Source organism: Lytechinus variegatus, chromosome 8 (genome assembly GCF_018143015.1).
Source record: "Lytechinus variegatus isolate NC3 chromosome 8, Lvar_3.0, whole genome shotgun sequence".
In the NCBI taxonomy this organism is placed as follows: Eukaryota; Metazoa; Echinodermata; class Echinoidea; order Temnopleuroida; family Toxopneustidae; genus Lytechinus; species Lytechinus variegatus.
The window spans coordinates 32,032,124-32,055,075 of NC_054747.1; the positions used below are offsets into that span (position 1 = coordinate 32,032,124).

At 33.6% G+C, this 22,952-nt stretch overlaps 1 protein-coding gene across 1 annotated transcript; it reads left to right on the forward strand.

The window, feature by feature from the left end:
• Positions 1–7,263: 7,263 nt before the first annotated feature.
• LOC121420822 (tyrosine-protein kinase receptor Tie-1-like) lies at positions 7,264–22,374 on the forward strand. Its single transcript, XM_041615454.1, has 9 exons — positions 7,264–7,300; positions 7,588–7,758; positions 16,505–16,609; positions 16,996–17,177; positions 17,508–17,612; positions 18,226–18,331; positions 18,876–18,972; positions 21,712–21,811; positions 22,315–22,374. Exons 1-9 carry the CDS (start codon positions 7,279–7,281, stop codon positions 22,372–22,374), a joined length of 948 nt encoding a protein of 315 aa, XP_041471388.1. The 5' UTR covers positions 7,264–7,278.
• The last annotated feature ends 578 nt before the right edge of the window (positions 22,375–22,952 follow it).

Sequence of the window (22,952 nt, forward strand, 5' to 3'; positions counted from 1 at the left end):
GGTGAACAAAATCTTTGTCAACTTTCAGTGATCTGTACCACTTATCGAACATCATTTCTTGTTCCCTAGCAAATTCAACATACGTCTGGCCTGATTGTCTTTGCATGTTCCTAAATTTATGTCTGTACGCTTCTGGTACCAACTCATATGCATTGAGAATTGTTTCTTTTACTGTAGCATAGTCACATGATTGCGTTTCAGAGAGTGAAGAATAGACTTTTGCAGCCTTTCCAACAAAAATACTTTGAAGGAGAAGAGTCCAGTATTCCTCGGGCCAATTCAGTCTCTTGGCCACTTTTTCAAATGACACAAAATATGTATCAACTCCCTCTTCATCAAATTTTGGCACAAGGCGAATATTTTTCGCCACATCAAAGCCCTGGGGAGATTTATCTTTAACAGAGTTAGTATTAGTATTTGCATGAGCTAACTCCATTTCTTTCAACTTTAACTGGTACTCCAATCTCATTCTCTCCTTTTCAATGTTTATTTTCTCCATTTCAAGGTTTTCTTTGATTCTTTCCTTCTCAAGGTTTTCTTTAATTCTTTCCTTTTCCAATTCAATGTTTGCCAGTTGGATCTGAGCATCCTCTGACATATTGATAGAAGTTTCCAACTTCTCTGTAAGCTTCATGTGACTAGCTAACAAGTCAATTATCTCTGCCTTCTTTAAACCTGGGGCTAGAGATACACCCAAATGATCACAAACTGTTATCAAATCATCCTTCTTCAGTGACTTCAAATGATCATATGACAATTCTGTCATTGCAAAAAATTCTTCAACATCAAATGTAGCCATAGTGAATATACACAAATACAAGCACGTAATAACACAGTACAGTATATTCTAGAACTTTCCAAAATGTTTCCAATTCAAATTGGCTTTTGTTTCCTGAAAAACTGGTTTTAATTTCAAATTGGCTTATACAAATTTGGTTTTCGTTTCAAATTGCCTTGGCTCGTACAAATTTGGTTTCCGTTTCCCGGACAAGCCCCCAAAATTATTTGTTACGATACTGCAACAAATAACAAGTGTTTAATTTCTTCTTTGTGTTTAATTTCCTCTTTTTTTTATTACAGGAAATAATTATACATAAATAAAACAAATAATGATCTTACATAAATCTCTTGAAGTGTCCAATGTAAAATCCCGAAGTGATGATGCTATATCCAAGTAATAATCCAAATGATAAAAATCCCAGTTGACTGGCGAAAATTCACAATGATGGCGATGATGAAACTGATGTTGAAGTCCGATGAATAATAAGAGTCACTGCAACGTGTTGAAATGTCCGTGAAGACGATGTTGATGATGATTAACAGTCAATTTCAGCAATCCATGGGTTGAAGCGTGTTCATTGAACAGGTTGATGATGTTGATGATCTCGATGAGAACTGATAATTTCTCAAAATAACTGCAAACAGTTCATTGATGCATAAACTGCTCTGATCTGATCTGGTGAAGTGATCTCATATGATGTGATGTGATCTCCTGCTCTCATATGATGTGATGGTGTGATCCAATATGATGTGATGATGTGATGATCATCTTGAAAAATCTGCAGCTTTATACTAATTACAAGTGTTCTAGATCATTCTCAAATTTCGACTAATCTACAAGCTTCTAGAATTGTCTTCCAAAAGAACTTTCTCCTTTCAGTAGCAGTCAAAATCCAGAACACTCTTGAATGACCTCATTGAAATCAACAGTGTAAACAAAATACCTAAGCCTATTCATTTCCACTACCAATACAATTCTATTGTTTGGCTTTTCCTTATTCAACAATAAAACTCCTTGGCCTTTAAATAGGCAAGGCCTGCATAATAAAAAGACATCCTGGAATGTTCTTTACAATTCTTGGCTATCCTTAAAGGGAAATAACTAATAGATAAATGTAATTGCCTTTTAAAATTCTTTTACAATTATTCATATATGTAACAATATATATATATATATATATATATATATATTTCATATTTCATATAATAGAATACAAAAGAAACAGTGAGTTGATGATGTCATCGGTCCCATCACTTGCATACTAGCCAGGTTGTGCATATAACTGTTTTGTGAAATTGAAATAATAAGATTTCATGCATTATCTGATTTTTTTTTTAATTCAGCTTAAGGCTTGTTTGAATTCTCTCCTTTTATTCGCACAACTCTTTTATTGGGATGGACTTATTCCCTTTACGTTATGTCCAAGGAACTTTAAAAGATAGTAGGGGTTGTAAAAATTGATCACTCCGCATACATGGCCTTTGTCAATATAAAACATTATTTTGCTAATTACTTGAGAAAACCGAAAAGAAGCTTAAAACAAACACTCCCCTTCAAAATAGGATGCAAAATTTGAAAGTATTTGCATTTTTGTTTCTTTGTTTCATTATTAAAAGGCAGATATAAGCACAACATAGGTAATATTAAAAAAAAAATGCCGACAGTGCCACACACTTTATATTGATTGTTGGTTTCCACGCATTCCATTCATATAAACACTTATTTTCCTCCATTTTCACCTAAAAAATAAATTCAATATAGGTCATATAAAATAACTTTCATAAAAGAGCGTAGATCTATAACACATTTATTATCAGAAGAAGCCATAGTTCTCTGACAAAATTAAAGAAAGGAATAGGGGCAAGGAAGGACTCAGAGAAGAACGAGAAAAGAAGGGATGTATGGAGAGGATGAAGAGAGTGGAAAAGCGGGAATGAATTACCTGAGCAATAATGGCAGAGGTGAAAAATGGCAATGGTAATAATTGCAGAGGTAAAAATGGCAGCGGTAATAATGGCAGAGGTAAAAGTGGCAGCGGTAATAATGGCAGAGATAAAAATAGCAGCGGTAAAAATTGCAGCGGTAAAAATGGCAGAGGTAAAAGTGGGAGAGGAAATAACAGCAGAGGTAAGAGGTAATAATTGCAGAGGTAGAGGTAAAATGACGAGTCTTGAGCCCCAAACAAAAACTTTCAGATGTTTTGTTATTTGTCTGTTATTCAATTCATGCAAGTGGTTCGAAGTAATCCCAAACTTGTCTATTTCTGTTGGTTAATGGCAGTGCACATTTTGTGTTAACATTAAAAATCGTTGGGTATACATGTGAAGCGCTGTTCTTACGAACTTGCCTTGAAATCCTTTTGGCGAGAAAACGTTTTGGGTTTAACCATATCAATGACAAAGTATAGACCTAAAATGATGGAAAAAAACACAAATAAATTCCTATCAACTCATATAGCCCATTTCAGCGACAAGAGTCTGGTCAAGGACAATAATTATGACTGATATTATGTAGCATATGTTTTGCCTGTGCCATCTTTACCTCTGCTATTTTAACTCCGTCTTTTCTACCTCTGCCATTTTCAACTCTGTGTCATTTATATCTTTGCCATTATTACCTTTGCCATCTTAACCTCTGCTATTAATATCTTTGGCATTTTAGCTCTGCCATTTTTACACCGAACCTAGAATACAGGTGCTATGCAAGAACCCATTATCACCATCATCATCATTGTTAACCTATTAGTGTCTGTGTGGATGGTGATCATATCTGTGATTGGATGTGTGTTTTCGGATGTGTGAGCGTGGGTGTACGCGGGTGAGGGTGTGTTTGTGCGTGCGTGATACTTATGTGTGATGTATATCGCCTGTCCGTCTATACTGTAAAGTACATATAGATTGTTCACATATAGTCCTCTGATGCCCAGGGTAGTCTATCGGGGTTGGACGGAACGTGAGCGACTAGTAAAAAAAAGGTCGTAGAAACTTAACTGAATGGAAAAAACGAGCATTTTATCATAAAAAAGGAACGAATTGCATGCCAATTATGATGTTGCTATACACTAATCGGGTGAGAGGGAATATATAGTTTTAGAATATCCACTATATTTCATTTTCATTTGTTATAATACATTTCATGCAATATTAATGTATTTATCTATTTATTTGTTCCCTTTATTGATATGTTATTTTCAGGTACAGGTTCAACCTTATCCCCTCACATGATTGGTATGTCCCTACTTCGATCTCCTATTCATTTCATTCATACTATTTGTACATTTCTAAATAACAATATGTCTTTTTTTAATATTTTAAGAAGTATTATTATTTTAAAAAGGGATCTACATGCAAGTCTGCACTAAACCTACTAAACTTGATGCATAGAAATACCTCAAGCTTAGGTTCAAACTTTCATCCGTCACTGAATGTCACCTTTTCTTTATCATTCTCAACGATAATGCATCTAAGTTTATATTGTGACATTTTGATATGCAAAGATCAATCATGTTGATTGGGTGTTTATTTGCCGACAATTACTATGCAAATTTGCTTTGGTATTCAAGACGTGATAGGGTCCAAAGTCCCTTTACTATTATTTTTCCTGGGCTCCAGACGATGTGTCAATCAAAAATTTTACTTACAAAGTTCCTCTTTCAAATGATCGGTCTTTTTTCTGGAATTCCCCTTTTCATTTTTTTTCATTACCACTACAAAATAACATTGCGGCTCCGAATAGAATATTTCTAGACTGATGGCGATATTAATACCCCTTCGTATTAATATTATTGCAACTATTATCATTATCAGTTATATTTTTAATAACAATAATGTTAATAATAGTATTAGTGTTATTTCAATCTCCATTGATATTATAATTTTCATTCATTACTGTAAACGCTATCATTAAGGAATTATACTGCAACATATTGAAAATACGTATCCTAACTTGACTTCGTTTAATAAGTTAAATTGGAAATGAGTATGTTGGGGTCGAGGAGAAAGGAGGGGTGCAAAGAAAAACTGGTAAATATAATATTATTGTATTAATATCATGTAAAAAACTAGAAGATTGGATATCATTAAAGAACGGTCAGAATCTTTGTTATTTTGTGTTACTTTTTTTTGTTTAGGATAATCATCTATTACGCTTTTCGGGGATATGCTTGGAGGCAGGTTCAATGATTGAGAATAAGACACAGTATTTTTAAGGTTGAAAAAAGAAGCATATTGTTAATGGACTGACTGCATGGGTTATTCTGTAAAATGTAAATGGGGTCAACAAGTGTATCGAATACTAGGTTGACGTATGGACCTACTACCTCTGAGTCTATGATAAGTGTAATCGCATTTGACAGTTAGCCTTTGTCGTATTCATGAAAATTAAATTCTATAAACTATTTTTACCTCTGATGTGAAACCTTGCTCACCAATTATCATAGACCTCATCCAAACCTATCGCACGTCGATATACCCTGTCTAGTCTCATTTCTGGTCCTTCTGCAGGGATAGCTGTCTTAGTCATCCTTCTAGTAGCTTCTATCATCATCAACATTGTACTGGTAATAATCCTAAAGAGAAAGACATTACCAGGTGATTGTTATTCATCAGTTCTTTCAAAATAGCTGAAAATGAGAATGCAAAAGAAGATAAAGAAATGACATGAGGATATATCACGTATGTTTTAATTGATTACGTGGGTCTTCTTCTCGGGTTACTACACAGGACCTATCCAGTGAAGGGTACAAGATTTGGCTTTGGGGTTACGTGGGTGAAAACAAATGACAATTTAGATTTCAACGAACGTTTTTATTACAACTTTTCTTAGTTAGATAAACTCAAATGATATTTTATCATACCTGCAATTAATAGAGAAATATACTTTAACTTTGCACCCTATTATGCCTAAAGGTACAGACGAAATTCACAGTGGGAGCATATTTAAATGCAAAATTTAGAACTAATTTGCACCTTTAAGAAAAGAGACCACTTTTATTGGTGCATCTTCCAATATGCCACAGTGTTTGTAAAGGTGCAAAGTTGAACCTATTTTATATGGAATGTAATTATGCCCTATAATTCTTGTTAAGAATAATAAAGGTTCATTCCAACATACATATAACAATAACACTGACGTATACCCAGCGATGAACCTATTGTTCGGGGAGGGTGATCTATTGTTTCACCCCTCCTATTTGTGAATAAGGAGAAGTTCATAAAAATTATAATAGTTTTTTCTCTGATACCCATATCATGAACCTATCGTTTATGTAAGGTAGATTGGTTACTAGACTTCATATCACTTTTCAGTAATTAACTTTAAGGTTTGAACAACCCACCTTCTTAAAGTGTGTGGGATGTTCAATAGTCATCGAATCGTTAATGTTTACATAATGGAAAGATATAACTGGAATTTAATAGCGAGGTTGTGTTTATATTGAACGTCTTTAGTTGACCTCGATTTCTATCTTGAAATAATTTCCCAATATCAGTTTACACACTGCTTCAGTTCATTTCCTTATTACTCTTCTGCAAACGTTTATATTTATTTTCATATTGTCTAGAGTTCGACGAGTCAAAGAAAAATGACAAAAGGTAAGTACACCCTCTGACTCACATCCTCATATTCTCTGCTTACCGACCCACACATACACTCTGCAACCAAACACATGCACCATCAAACCCTCTCTCTTTCAGAAACTGATACAACACATACCGAATTTCCACCCTCACAAGTATTTTCAAATAACACCACTGAAAGCACCGAACATATTTGTAAACATATACACTTCTCCTAAACCTACCGGTCAGAATTAATGCAAATTCATCCAATTGCAATTTTCACTCGACGATTTTACTGAGGTACATGGACATAATGTAAAACACTGAACATGCTGAAAGATAAAAGGATGATTTCATTTCAGTATTATATGTATATATGTTTTCATGTTCAGTAAAAATAAAATATCTGATTGTCTAATGATATTTAGCTTTTTTAGTGTATGATAAAATTTCAGATTTAAGTCAAGAACTTACTAAAATAGTGTGAATATATTATTTAGTTTCCTTTTTTATCCTTTGTGGATCATTTTATTTCGAAAATACAGTACGTACTAATCATATTGTGAATTTTGTGGTTTTAATTTGCAAGCGTCAATGTTTTAGCTAAAACTTTATTTTCATAAAACATTTTTTTTTCTAATCCCATTCCTAGAAACACTTTTTATATACAAGATCTATAATAGATAATCGCTATTGGTAATATCCAGGGATCAATAAAATATTTCACTGATTGCCAACGATTTTGTTTAGTGCCATAAAATCATTTTTAATTCGCGTAAAATAAGCTACATCTTATTTTCTGATATCAAATAATGAAATAAAATTATCGTGGACGTAGAGTCTACTTATATTGATATATATTTTATTTCAAAATAATAATTTCTTTACAGAAATGAAGTGAATACACATCAGGAGGGAAATGACAACGTGGCCTATGAGATGATTCAAAGCGGAGATCGAGGTAAGACATTGCTCAAGAATAATGTTTCTAATTATTATAATTATACATTTCAGGAACATATATTGTTCTCAATAAACCTCGTTTACATCTACACAGTTATGCCTTAGCTTTACAGCATCCTCATAATTTAAAATCATCACATTTACTAATCAGGATCATGAAGAATCATAAAGGCCTGAATATCAAACACACAGAAATACTTTATTTTCCTTTTATTCTTCCTTTTTTAATGTTATACTCATGAACTTATACTCGAACCTCTTACTTTTATTCAAACAAAATAATAGCCTACACAGCGTTAAAACTTGATCCATCCCACTCCTTCGTCATCGCCCGTGAAAACGTGACCTTCTTCACCAGACTTGGCTCGATTGGACGGGGTGACTTCGGCGAGGTATGGAAGGGAGACCTCCGCTTAAAACGAGACCATCTCGATGTTGTTATCAGGCAAATTCCAGGTGATGTTTTGTAACCCGATACGTTCAGAATAATCGATACAAGCCAGTTTACAACGACAGAAATCCTGTCAAAAAGCCGGGAAAACATTGCTATGTATATAAATCATTTTTCTTGGTTGTTTTGTCTGTTCTGGTCTTTCGGATTGTGTTCTGTAGTGTTTTTGTTTCTCTGTCCTGTCTTGTCCTCCTTTGTACACTCTCTTCCTTCTTTTTTTCCTGTTATTCCGTCTTGTCTTGTCTTGTCTAATTTATTTGTATGTCTTGTGTATATTTTTTTATACCAAGGGTATAAATATATTGTCATGATTGTATTAATTTTTAAAGAGTGCATAAACATACGAAGCTTGACCCTATTAGTGTTTTTGATTATTCTATTTAACATAATAATTTCTATTGGTATTTGATAAATTTTAATCAGTTATTTATTTTATGGTACTCACATAAACAAGCTTTCTAGTGAGTTCCTTTTATTCATTTATATTATTCATATTTAGAATATTCTGATCTGTTCCTAATTTCTTTATCAATTTGCTTGAAATTAAGAAGAATAAATTCAATCAATCAATCAATCAGAAATTCGAACTATTCATGGTCATGCTTCATTTGTAATCTCAATGAAAATTGAATTTCACTATTATCTAATCACGGTAGAATATCATTCTCGACATGCAGATTCATTTTGGAAAGTAAACCATTACAATTAATTTAAGAGTTTCCATGCGACGGGATTCCCCTCCACTTAAACTAATTAACCACACTTACGATGTAAATGAGGGGGGAGGCAAGTGCCCCTTTTGAATACAAAATATATACTATTTCATTTTCTCTTCGCTTGTCCAGAAATTAGTCATGAGGGAAAGACTCCTGATAAGGATGGAAAACATCCCTCTTGCTTGTTATTTTTAAGTCACCCTGTTGCACCCACAAATGTAATAACGCCCACAAATGTAATAACGCCCACAAATGTAATAACACTTTACCCACAAATATAATAACGCCCACAAATGTAATAACACTTTACCCAAAAATGTAATAATTTCACCCACAAATGTAATAATGCTTTTTACCCACAAATGTAATAATTTTTGATCGCCCACAAATGTAATAATGACTTTACCCACAAATTTAATAAATTTGAAGGGATTTTTGGCAAATCCGTTCTGAACTAAAATCGTATAGTAATGCGTTCATATAGCACAAAAGTGCAAAGTCTCTTTTCCTGACCCGGTTAATTAACAAATTATAATATAAATCCAAAGTCTTTATTCTAGACCAGGTTGTTTAATAAATTATAATATAAATCCAAAGTCTTTATTCCAGACCTGGTTGTTTCAAAAATAATAATATGAGCCCAAAGTCTTTATTCCAGACCAGGTTGTTTCAAAAATTATAATATCAGTGCAAAGTCTCTTTTCCTGACCCGGTTAATTAACAAATTATAATATAAATCCAAAGTCTTTATTCTAGACCCGGTTGTTTAATAAATTATAATATAAATCCAAAGTCTTTATTCCAGACCTGGTTGTTTCAAAAATAATAATATGAGCCCAAAGTCTTTATTCCAGACCCGGTTGTTTCAAAAATTATAATATAAGTACAAAGTCTCTTTTCCTGACCAGGTTAATTAACAAATTATAATATAAATCCAAAGTCTTTATTCTAGACCCGGTTGTTTAATAAATTATAATATAAATCCAAAGTCTTTATTCCAGACCTGGTTGTTTCAAAAATAATAATATAAGTACAAAGTCTTTATTCCAGACCCAGTTGTTTAAAAAATAATCATATGAGCCTAAAGTCTTTATTCCAGACCCGATTGTTTCAAAAATGATAATATAAGTCCAAAGTCTTTTCTCCAGACCCGGTTGTTTCAAAAATTATAATATAAATCCAAAGTCTTTATTCCAGACCTGGTTGTTTCAAAAATGATATGAGCCCAAAGTCTTTATTCCAGACCCGGTTGTTTAAAAAATAATCATATGAGCCTAAAGTCTTTATTCCAGACCCGGTTGTTTAAAAATAATAATATGAGCCCAAAGTCTTTATTCCAGACCCGGTTGTTTAGAAAATAATAATATGAGCCTAAAGTCTTTATTCCAGACCCGGTTGTTTAAAAAATAATCATATGAGCCTAAAGTCTTTATTCCAGACCCGGTTGTTTAAAAAATAATAATATAAGTCCAAAGTCTTTATTCCAGACCCGATTGTTTCAAATATTATGATATAAGTCCAAACTAAGATACGATAATGATGTTCCGGTGGAATAAAAATGAGAATCGAGCCTAGTCTTCTCTCCAGACCCAGTTAATTAAAACTGGTGGAATCAAAGTCTTTGTTGTTTTAAATTATACTGAACGTATTGTGAATATACGCGCTATGAGTAAATTGAGAATCAAGCATAGTCTTTTCTCCAGACCCGGTTATTTAAAACTAAAAACTAAAACCCTATAGTAATGCCTTCATATAGCACAAAAGTCCAAAGTCTTTTTCCAGACGCAGTAGTTTCAAAAATTATAATGTAAGTCCAAAGACTTTTTTCCAGACCCAGTTATTTCAAAAATTATAATATAAGTCCAAACTAAGATATCATAATGATATTCCAGTGGAAAAGAAGAAAATCGAGCTTAGCCTTTTCTCCAAACCCTGTTATTCAAAAATTGTAAATAACAATACAACAACAACAACAAAAACCGTATAAAGACCCCATAATCATATTAATGCTGAATAACATGGACATATAGCGTAGTCTTTCAGCCAGACCCAGTCATTTGTTTTTCAAAATAAGGCTAAGAGTAAAAATATAAATAACTCCAAATCTAATACCAAACAATCCTTGAACCTAAGAACCTGTTTTTAAAAAGAGGTTTAGAATGTTGTCTTTATTCCATTCCTAATCATTACAAAAATTACGAAAAAAAATCTTCTATCATAAGACCCTATCATATTCTCTTGGAATAACATGAGTTGTAAAACGTACTCTTTCCTCAAGACCAGGCTATCTAAGAAATGAATTAAAAAAGAAAATCAAATCTAAAACTAGTTTTCAAAAGTTACACCCAGTAAAAAATGTGTCTTTTCCCCACACCCAGGTTCTTTTGTATAATAATACTAAGACCCTTACAAAACATTGTAATTATGCATTTGCAAAGAAAACGTCCATTTTCCAGACTTGGTTATTATTTAAAAATAAAATTGTCTAAAAAAATACCCAATAATCTAACTACTGTGGAATAACATGGAGATCGATTGTAGACTTTCCTCCAGACACAATTATTTCAAGAATAAAAAAAAAACAATAAAACCCAACCCCCAACAACGAATCTAAGAACCAACAATCCTCCAAATTAAGACCAAGTAGAAAAGCACATGTTTAGAGCGTTGTCTCTATTCCAGACCCAGTCATTTAGAAATTAATTCAAACAATCTTAAAAACATAATACTTTGTCATATTCTTATTCCTGTTGAATAACATTATTATTATACTTAGACCTTCGTCTAGACCCAGCTATTTATAAGATAAATAAATATTGAAAAAAATCAAAGCTAAGACCAATCTTTAAAATTAAACCCAGTTAAAATGCTTCGGTTTAGAGAGTTGTCTTTACTCTACATCCAGTTCTCTTAAAATACAAATTAAGCAAAAGATTAATCTAAAAGCTTAGACACCAGCATCTCCCAAAATATAAAACCCTGTGATAAGGCATACAAAAACGTAAAATTAATAAAAGGCGTAAATATTCAGATCTGAATGGTACGCGCCTTAAAAACCCCAAAATAACAACAACAACAACAACAACGTTATTCTACATCAATGATATTGTGGCGTCTTTGTTAATATTGTTTGTCTGTTTTTATCGTTTCTAATAATTTCCTATTTTGAAATAACTGCATGGGTCTAGAGCAAAAACTACACCATATTTAAAGACTGGGCGTTGTGGCATGCGCCTGTAATCCAATCTATGTGGGGAAGTTACAAATTGATGCAGAGGTTCGAGGTTCGAGCCCTGGTCACGTCTTTCGGATGGTGACGTTAAAGGTCGGTCCCAGACGTAAATAATCATATCTGATTGAGACACGTCTGACAAAACTCAAACACACACGTTTGCCCCCTGGAAAGATTAAACCTCAAGATGTTAATTGACCTGAATCCACCGACGGGACAGCCTAACTCCGTAACTCTGGTACGGGTGTGGGAGGAGGCTCTTCTTTCTTTGCCTGTCTCTCTCAGTCATTTCAAATCAGTTTTTTTCCTATCTTATCACTTCTTGATCACATTAATCCTCTCTCTCTCTCTCTCTCTTTACTTAACGGGTCAATATAACCCCAGAAAATATATCTTAGCCACTGAGATTATTGGAATTGTAACTAATAAAAAAAGAATGCTGAATATACTACAAATGGTGTTTGGTACACTGAAAATTAAAAGTACCGAAGAACTTGTTAAAACGTTATCCCCTCTTGTTAGAATGATTTTCTTTTATATGATATCTCATAGATCGTCGATCAACAACCTTATCGTTTAGGGGAAGTAATCCCCATATTGTGTGCTGATATCTTTTTCCTCAGTTTTTTGTTTTATATGTATTTAAAGGTTTTGTGTTTTTTTCATAAAAAAGGAATGAATATACAAGAAATAATAATAATAATAAACAAGTGGAATGCCTCTGACCGTCTCACCTGCATCACGCGATTCAACATAGCAGCAGTGCTGACTTTGAAAACTACTATAACTCGCACAAGATGTTAAGTGATACTTGGTTACTCTTATTTCCACGTTTTATGAACTAGACCATTACACTTACAGAGATAGGATGGTAATTCAACAAATACCCCCAATGTGGCCAAAATTCATTGACCTCACATGACCTTTGACCTTGATCATGTGACCTGAAACTTGCACATGATATTCAGTGATACTTTATTACTCTTATGTCCAAGTTTCATGAATCAGATCCAAAACCTTTTTAAGTTTTGATTGTAATTCATCAGATACCCCCTAATCGGCCAAAGTTCATTGACCCTAAATGACCTTTGACCTTGGTCATGTGACATGAAATTCTAAAAGGATGTTAAGTACTACTTGATTAACTTTATTGCCAAGTTTCATGAACTAGGTTCATATACTTTCTAAGTTATGATGTCATTTCAGAAACTTAACCTTAGGTTAAGATTTGATGTTGACGCCGCCGCCGTCGCCGTCGGAAAAGCGGCGCCTATAGTCTCACTCTGCTATGCAGGTGAGACAAAAAGATGTAATGAAAATAATACTAAATAAAATTGCTACCCTACTTCTCATACAGTGGGTGACAAAAATAGTCAATCATTACTTATTGCCAAATTAAAAACATGGAATGGTTATCCCCTCTTGTTAGAATGTTTTTCTTTTATATAAGATATCATAGATCGTCAATCAACAACTTTATCGTTTTCGGGAAGTAATCACCCTATTGTTTACTGATATCTTATTTCTCATTTTTTTTCATATGTATTTTAATGTTTTGATATTTAGGTTTTTTCATAGAAAAAAGGAAGGAATATACAAAAAATTATTTTTTTTAAAGGACAAGTCCACCCCAACAAAAACTTGATTTGAATAAAAAGAGAAAAATTCAACAAGCATAACACTGAACATTTCATCAAAATCGGATGTAAAATAAGAAAGTTATGGCATTTTAATGTTTCGCTTCATTTCACAAAACAGTTATATGCACATCTCGGTCGGTATGCAAATGAGGAACTGATGACATCACTCACTCACTATTTCTTTTGTATTTTCCTAAATGAAATATGAAACATATTTATTTTTTCGTCATTGTCATGTGAAATGAAGTTTCATTCCTCCCTGCAACACGTGGATATTTATTATTTTAACATTTTGTGCTTTAGGCAAGGAGGTCCTAATCGTCAAATTCGTAAAAATTGAAATAATGTATAATTCAAACAATGAAAACCAAAAGAAATAGTAAGTGACATCATCTACTCTCTCATTTGGATGTAGCTGAATGGCTCGTTCATATAACTATTTTGTTAAAAATAAGCAAAACTTTGAAATGTCATAACTTTTTTTATTTTACATCCGATTTTTATGAAATTTTCAGCATTGTGCTTATCTGATTTTTCTCTATTGATTCAAATCAACATTTTCTGAAGAGGACTAGACCTTTAATAGTTGCAGGGTCTTTGTTTTTTTTTTTTTGGTTGTTTTTAATGACTTTTATAACTCTGTCTGACAGAAAGACTACTCTACATTTCCATGTTATTCAACATAAATAGGATCGTGGGTCTTTGTTTTTTATCATTATTATAATTTTTGAAATAAATGGGTCTGGAAAAAAGACTTTGGACTTATATTATATTTTTTTAATTAACCGGGTCTGGAAAAAAAATCGCATTTTTGTGCTATATTAACACATTACTATAAAGTTTCAGCTTTTAGTTAACGGGTCTGGAGCAAAGACTATTCTTGATTTTCAATTTACCATTAGCGTCTGGAGAAAAGACTAAGCTCGATTCTCATTTTTATTCCACTGGAATATCATTAATGTATCTCATTTGGGACTAAAATTATAATTTTTGGAATAACCGGGTCTGGAAAAAAGATTTTGGATTCATATCATGATTTATGAAACAACAGGGTCTTGAAAAAGACTTTGGGCTTGCATTATTATATTTTAAACAACCGGGTCTGGAATAAAGACTTTGGACTTATATTATCATTTTTGAAACAATCGGGTCTGGAATAAAGACTTTTGGCTCATATGATTATTTTTAAACAACCGGGTCTGGAATAAAGACTTTGGACTTATATTATTATTTTTTGAACAACCGGGTCTGGAATAAAGACTTTTGATTTATAATATAATTTTTGTCTCACCTGCGAAGCAGAGTGAGACTATAGGCGCCGCTTTTCCGACGGCGACGGCGGCGGCGTCAACATCAAATCTTAACCTGAGGTTAAGTTTTTGAAATGACGTCATAACTTAGAAAGTATATGGACCTAGTTAATAAAACTTGGCCCTAAGGTTATTCAAGTATTACTGAACATCCTATTAGAGTTTCATGTCACATGACCAAGGTCAAAGGTCATTTAGGGTCAATGAACTTAGACCATGTTGGAGGGATCAACATCGAAATCTTAACCTGAGGTTAAGTTTTTGAAATGTCATCATAACTTAGAAAATATATGGACCTAGTTCATGAAACTTTGACATAAGGTTAATCAAGTATAGCTGAACATCCTGCATGAGTTTCACGTCACATGTCCAAGGTCAAAGGTCATTTAGGGTCAATGAACTTTGGCCGAATTGCGGATATCTGTTGAATTCCCATCATAACTTTGAAAGTTTATGGATCTGATTCATGAAACTTGGACATCATAGTAATCAAGCATCACTGAACATTTTGTGCAAATTTCAGGTCACATGACCAAGGTCAAAGGTCAATGAACTTTGGCCGAACTGGGTGTATCTGTTGAATTACCATCATAACTTTGAAAGTTTATGGATCTGATTCATGAAACTTGTACATAAGAGTAATCAAGTATCACTGAACATCATGTGCGAGTTTCAGGTCACATGATCAAGGTCACAGGTCATGTAAGGTCAATGAACTTTGGCCATGTTGGGGTTTTTTGTTGAATAACCATCATATCTCTGTAAGTTTATTGGTCTAGTTCATAAAAAGTGGACATAAGAGTAACCATGTATCACTGAACATCTTGTGCGAGTTAGAGTAGTATTCAAAGTCAGCACTGCTGCTATATTGAACCGCGTGGTGCAGGTGAGACGGCCAGAGGCATTCCACTTGTTGAAATAACAGGGTCTGGAAAAAGACTTTGGATTTATATTATAATTTTTGAAACAACCCGGTCTGAAGAAAAGACTTTGGACTTATATTATCATTTTTGAAACAATTGGGTCTGGAATAAACACTTTTGGATCATATGATTATTTATGAAATAACAGGGTCTGGAAAAAGATTTTGGATTTATATTATAATTTTTGAAACAACCGGGTCTGGAATAAAGACTTTGGACTTATATTATTATTTTCTAAACAACCGGGTCTGGAATAAAGACTTTAGGCTCATATTATTATTTTCTAAACAACCGGGTCTGGAATAAAGACTTTGGGCTCATATTATTATTTTTAAACAACCGGGTCTGGAATAAAGACTTTGGGCTCATATTATTATTTTCGAAACAACCGGGTCTGGAATAAAGACTTTTGATTTATATTATAATTTTTCAAACAACCGGGCTTGGAACAAAGACTTTGGACTTATATTATAATTGTTAATTAACCAGGAAATGAGACTTTGCACTTTTGTGCTAAATGAATGCATTAATATACGATTTTAGCTTAGAACGGATTAGCAAAAAATCCCTTCAAATTTATTACATTTGTGGGTAAAGTCATTATTACATTTGTGGGCGATCAAAAGTTATTACATTTGTGGGTAAAGTGCATTATTGCATTTGTGGGTGAAATTATTACATTTGTGGGTAAAGTGTTATTACATTTGTGGGCGTTATTACATTTGTGGGTAAAGTGTTATTACATTTGTGGGCGTTATTACATTTGTGGGTAAAGTGTTATTACATTTGTGGGCGATTATTACATTTGTGGGTGTAACACCCCCCCCCCCCTCTTTTAGTAAATTACTGGATCCGCCTCTGCCAATGATAAATGTCTTTGAAAACATCGAAATGAATTGTTATGTAAATTTTTTTCATGTACAATCGAAGATCGGGTGACAAAATCATTACAAGTACTTCAAGCAATCAAGATACTTTACAAGCTATCGGATCAACCAAATATTGCCAAATGTCTCGGATATTGTAAAGAACAAGGTAAGTGAAGCATCTTGGTTAATACTGACGTTCAAAATAACATTTCTGAAAGACAGTGAAAGGTATCCTTATTTAAATAACCGGTATAGTGCTTATTGACCGCTTTCCACGTCAGAGGAACCCTATCGAGCGAGAGTTGGTAACTTAAAGGGAGATGGCAAAGTGCAAATTCTAGTAATGGGCAAAATGCCCCCAACAGATACATGTACATGATGTAGGAGGAGATGGGTAGCGATGAGGTCTTCTTACCCCTCATGTGGCAACCAGAAATTCAATGAAACAGTTTAAAAGTAATAATTCTGCAAATACAAAGCAGAAGCCGATGGTTTACTAACCCTATGTCGTCACGGAGTTAACCTTTCTCTATCGATCTACTATTCATGTAGGTAGTATTCTATATGAGTTCATCTCAGGGGGTACACTCCTTACCCATCTACAGACTTCAGGGGTGCAATCTCAACCTACGTACAGTAATCTCAAACCAAACGGTGTTCGTATTGATGAGGGTACCCTACTTAACTTGGCTTGGCAGGTTGCTAAAGGAATGCAGTTTCTTGCATCTAAAAAGGTAATTTAACTTATTGATATTCCAACTTAGATTGTGATTAAATGGGGTTTGATAAGTGATTGCTGAATCTATGACCTTCACGCATATTAATAAAGACACTCAGACTGGAGCTGATATGAAAGATTTTAAGAAAAATAAGGAGGAAAAAAAGAATTTTTAGAGTTATGATTTTTTTTTTATTTTTACGTTTGGAAATCGACCGAAAATATATACCTCAAGAAAACATTCTGAATTTTTGAGAAAGATCCGACATTAATCATTTAAATGGAGGGTTTCGCGGCAAGGATATTTCCTTATAATGTTTGTTGTATTCATCATTTTTCAATTTAGATTATTCACGGAACTCTCTGTGCTCACAATGTGTTACTAGGAGAACGAAAACAGTGTAAGATATCAGATTATGGATTATCCAACTCACTGTTTTCTGACCAAAGCGTAAGTATGATGAACCATCTAATATGACATTTTCGGCAGAATAATGAATGTATATCTAAAGATGCTGGGAATATACCAAACAAGAAATGAAAATCAGTAAGAGGCGAAATCGTGTTAATGTGGCTCATGTAGCTCGGCATTGTTTTGAACTTCGAACTATCAGGATGAATTAGATGTTGTGTTCTTTTCAAGTAAGTGCATTTGGTCTGTATAAACAATAGTCAATAAAGATATGGATATATCAAACAATCTGCTAGTTCAGATAATATCATTCAAATTCATTGAAATAAATCATCGAATTGAACATGAAATTACCAAATGATAAAACAGGAGCAATTGCCCCAAATCGCTCCGTTTGAGAATTTGATTTTCAATCTTTAAAAGCTTATTCCTTTGCATTAGGAGCCTATAAGAGCTAAATTTGTTGTGGGGGTAAATCAAAGGTTACACGCCACAAAATGTTGAAAAATTTGTGGGAGTGATGACTTTTATTAGGGGGGGGGGACAAAATGCACCCCTTAAAAAAATCCTAGATCCGCTGATATCTACCGCAAAAAAAAAGTTTGTTCCTAAATGAAATACGCTAACTTTTTTAGTACGTTTCTTTTCTTAGAAAGCCACAAGATGGAGTTCACCAGAAACCATGGTAACGAGTGACCCAACAACAGATGGAGACATCTGGTCTTTTGGTATCGTTTTGTGGGAAATCGTAACGTTAGGTAAGGAATAGAAAGATATTGAAATATAAGTATATTTAACAAAATGTTGTATCATGTATAGAGAGCAAAATTTATGTTCTTTTTTATTCCGGTGTGTTGGCTCAGGTAGAGCGTCCGCAACACAAGATAAGACCAAAATACGTTATAAGTTGGGAGTTGCTGCTATCATGTTTGGCGCTCAACGATTCAAGGGATAAAACTACGTTGATCTGGCGCTGCACTTTTTAATTAGGAAAAACGAATTTCCAGAGCATTTTAGTTTCAGAATTTTATTTCGATCAATGAATTATGGATTATTTTGATGTTGTTGATATAATATTTCTGACATTTTCAGTTACAATGATAATTAGACAATGGAACATCATTGTCATTTATATCAGCTATGAAATAGCGTGTCAGGTTAAGCAACTAAAAATATCGTATTGTCAAAGAATTGTTGTGCTTAATATCATGCTTTAGGATACATCTTTAGTCCTGTTAGACCGTCTACCATTTACAATGCATTGCATCGAATCTTGTTCTTATCTTCTTCTGATGTTGATAGGTGCGAGGCCATATCCTAATATGACGTTTACCACTGTCCAGACGGAGGTTGCTAACGGTTACCAGATGCCACGCCCTCGCCACTGTGCACAAGAAGTGTAAATTTCAGTTTTACTTATCCTAACCTTCAACAATAAATGCTTTTGAAGAAAATGTAAAAAAAGTACACAAGTTGATCATTATGATGATAATAGATCAATCACTTAATTACTACACATGTTTTTTTTTCTTAAAGGACAAATCAACCCCAACAAAAAGTTGATTTGAATAAAAAGAGAAATATCCAACAAGCATAACACTGAAAATTTCATTAAAAATCGGATGTAAAATAAGAAAGTTATGACATTTTAAAATTTTGCTATAATTACACTAAACAGTTATTAAATTCAATTCAATTCAATTTATTTAACCAAAGCATTAAAATACAATAACATAATACACATACATAAAATACAATATTTACATTGGTACAATAAATAAAATGCTTGGCAGGAAGCAGCCAGAAAGTAAAAGACCCTTATAACGGCCGACCTTACAATATATCATAAATGTTGTAAAAGTACTTAAGACAAAATAATACAATAGAAATACAAAACAAAACAAAAAAGGGGGGGGGGCATCACATGATAATTGGTAAAAATGATTTCTTTGGATCTTTTCTTAAATAAATTAAAAGATTGAACCTCCTTAAGTGGAGATGGTAGAGAATTCCAAATGACTGGTCCTTGATGAATAACATTTTTTTTAGAAAAAGATGTACGTATGAGAGGATGAAAGTCAGAAGCACTCCTAGTACTATGTTTATGAATATTACAATTTAAATCAAAATATGTAAGTAATGACTCGGGGGGACGTTTTTTTGACATAGGTACATAAAAATTCCAATCTGATACACATACAAATCATTGAATCGCATTATTTTGAGTGAAGAAAATATAGAAAATATAGATGATGTATGGGCAAGAAATGTGGCATGGTCAATAATTCTAACTGCGCGTTTTTGCAATTTAAAAATCATCTCAAAGGAGTTATATGCACATCCTGGTGGGTATGCAAATGAGGAGACCGATGACGTCATCCACTCACTATTTCTTTCTTATTTTAAATCCGATTTTGATGAAATTTTCTGCGTTTTGCTTGTTTGATTTTTCTCTATTTATTAAAATAAACATTTTCGTGGGGCGGACTTGACCTTTAAACTAAAATAGAAAGAAAAGTACAAAGACTCCTAATTAAATGATTTAACATAATTCATTACAATAGCGGGCGACATAAATAATAGTATGTTAAATGTAATGTGATTTTGATGAGATATAGTATTGATCTGATAAATAATATTGACAAAAATTGAAGGTATCCTACTCTGTTCAGAACAGTAATGCGTTTCTTTATTTTTGAATTATCTGTCTTTTTGAATTCCAGTAATATGGTGTCTTCTTCAGTCACATTTACTCTACGGATGCCGTACGATACGTCGAGAATAACCAAATATTTGCAAGGGCAACATAATTGTATCGAAACTTCATTGTGAAATGACTAGGATGGAATAACACTAATAACAATAATATCATCAGAGTCTTGCATGTAAATTTTAACGTAGACCTCAAAATAAACTTTGACCATACCATGTGAACTCCTAAACCCAGGGGGCTCCCGGCCGCGTAGCGGTCGGGAGCCCAGGATCGTAAGTGCAATTTGGCATACTCACCTGACAAGCGTGAAGTATGGTCAAAATAATTCTCCGAATAAATAGTTAAAACAGAAATCAAGCACTTACCACGATTATATGGATGATGGTCTAACGAGTGGCAGTTTTTCTGACATCTGGGCACAGACTGGAACCTCAAAAAACGAAAAGTTATCTCCTTCTACTCCCGTCTCGATCGGCCATTTTTGTTATGAATTGTAACAAAATGGCCGATCGAGACGGGGGTAGAAGGAGAGAACTTTTCGTTTTTTGAGGTTCCAGTCTGTGCCCAGATGTCAGGAAAACTGCCACTCGTTAGACCATCATCCATATATATAATCGTGGTAAGTGCTTGATTTCTGTTTTAACTATTTATTCGGAGAATTATTTTGACCATACTTCACGCTTGTCAGGTGAGTATGCCAAATTGCACGTACGATCCTGGGAGCCCCCTGGGTTAGTGAACTCCCAACACAATAGCATGCAAGTCCCCTAAGTACGTCTACCATCCAAGTTTTGTTGAAAAGTGATTTAAGGTTGCAAAGTTAGGTGTCGTAAGAGAGTCTTGCATGTAAACTTTAACGCTGACCTGAAAATGACCTTTGACCTTATCATGTGACCTCCGACTGCAGCATAACATGCAGGTCCCCAGTCCATCTATCATCCAAGTTGGGTTGAAAAGTGACTTACGGTTATGGAGCATCGCGATTGGTCAATACGCGTCACATGACATCTAACTTTTTTGTGCATGCACGGCAGTGCAAAAGGTGTGCAACGAAAATTGACTTTGCACGATCAAGCAGACCAGTGCGGTAGAAGTCCTGGTAAACAGGTACAAGTCCAACAAAAGTGTACTGTAACTTTTTAAGAATTTGTTTCTGTGTTGCTATTTTATAAAATAAATAATGCACTTGCACTGTCGTGCGTAAAAGTAAATGCAGAGAAAGCTCGGTTTCTTCAGATGGTGCACACTGGGCACTCGCCGCCAGCGGCTCGTGCACAGTGCGGCACCTATCTAAAGAAACCTCGCGTGCTCTGCATTTCCACTAACGCACTCGGCTGCATGCATTATTTGTATAATAACACCAACGTGGAAATAACACTATGACTTTAACAGTGGTGTATTCAGAATTATTGTCTAATATCACAGGTATGCTATCATGACCGGATGTTGGGAGAAGGATCCTACAAATAGGACCAATTTTGACCGAATCCTGAAAGATTTGGAAAGGATTCTAGAAAAGACTCATGTAAGATTACACTATACTTTTTTCTTACAAACAAAATGATTTCCTGCTACAGCTTACCTTTATTTGTATCAGCTATACACCATTATTGTTGTTTTTGTATTATTTTACTTTGCATTACTGTTATAATCACTAACCATTAAATACCTTTCCCTACTCAAACTATTTATGTATAGATTGTGACCTTGAAAATAAATTAAATTTTCATAGTTCTTCATTTTTAATAACGAATATTTAATTCAAGTACTTATTGTGTATTATATTGTTTCCCTCATCGTTGCTCTGTACATATTATCCCCTTTAATGATTTCTATTTGTTACTACTTTGTCACTGTTAATTTTGATTTATATTAATATTGAAATATAAAGAGAACTTAAACTATGAATTTGCTTAATGGACAATGCTGAATAATTTCCGTTATAATGACTTACTTGCAATTCTTCCATTACATCATGTTGTTATTGATAACAGTGTTCTCATTCTCATTATCGTTTAATTTTCACAGAGTTACCTGTCTCTAAATGACTTGGATGAACGGTTGTACGCGTCTGCTATTGAAATTTGAATTCTAATTAAAGCATCATATGAGACTGATATCAAGATTTCAATTAGTGTTTATTATCACAGAGGTTAATTCATCATGTAAAAACGCTGTTTGAAAATTTAAGTACGTTGTTTAAATCCGTCACTCTAACAAGAAGATAAAACCATTGAACAATTGTTTAAGCTTTTTGAAACATTGTTTCAAAAGTATTGTGAAGATGAAAAGAGAGGTTTGTTGATGTAGATCACTTTCTTTTGGGAATGCGATAGGCCTGTAAAGTTTTTAAAGACTATTTCTAGAATTTCCCTTTGGGTTTTTCTGACAAGCGAAAGGAAAAAAAAACACGTTAACACTTCAATCTCAACTTAAGGACAGGGAATTATATCAGGACTAAGTAACCTTCAAGGGATAGACGTAAAGTTTTTGGTGTAACAATAAATCATTATTGAATATCTCAACTGGATTTATCATACGTCTACAATATCTAAATCAGTAGCAAGAGGTGTGGGTGTTCTATCGAGATTAAAGTAGCCTATACTTTTCCAGATTTTGTACTCAAATTGATTTATTGTACTCGTATTTGGATTACTTTAATTTCA

Coding starts and splice junctions, on each gene's coding strand:
- LOC121420822 (XM_041615454.1), top strand. CDS start 7,279: ATGATTCAAAGCGGAGATCGAG. Junction 17,613..18,225: donor CACTGTTTTCTGACCAAAGC/GTAAGTATGATG, acceptor TTCTTTTCTTAG/AAAGCCACAAGATGGAGTTC. Junction 18,973..21,711: donor CGCCACTGTGCACAAGAAGT/GTAAATTTCAGT, acceptor CTAATATCACAG/GTATGCTATCATGACCGGAT.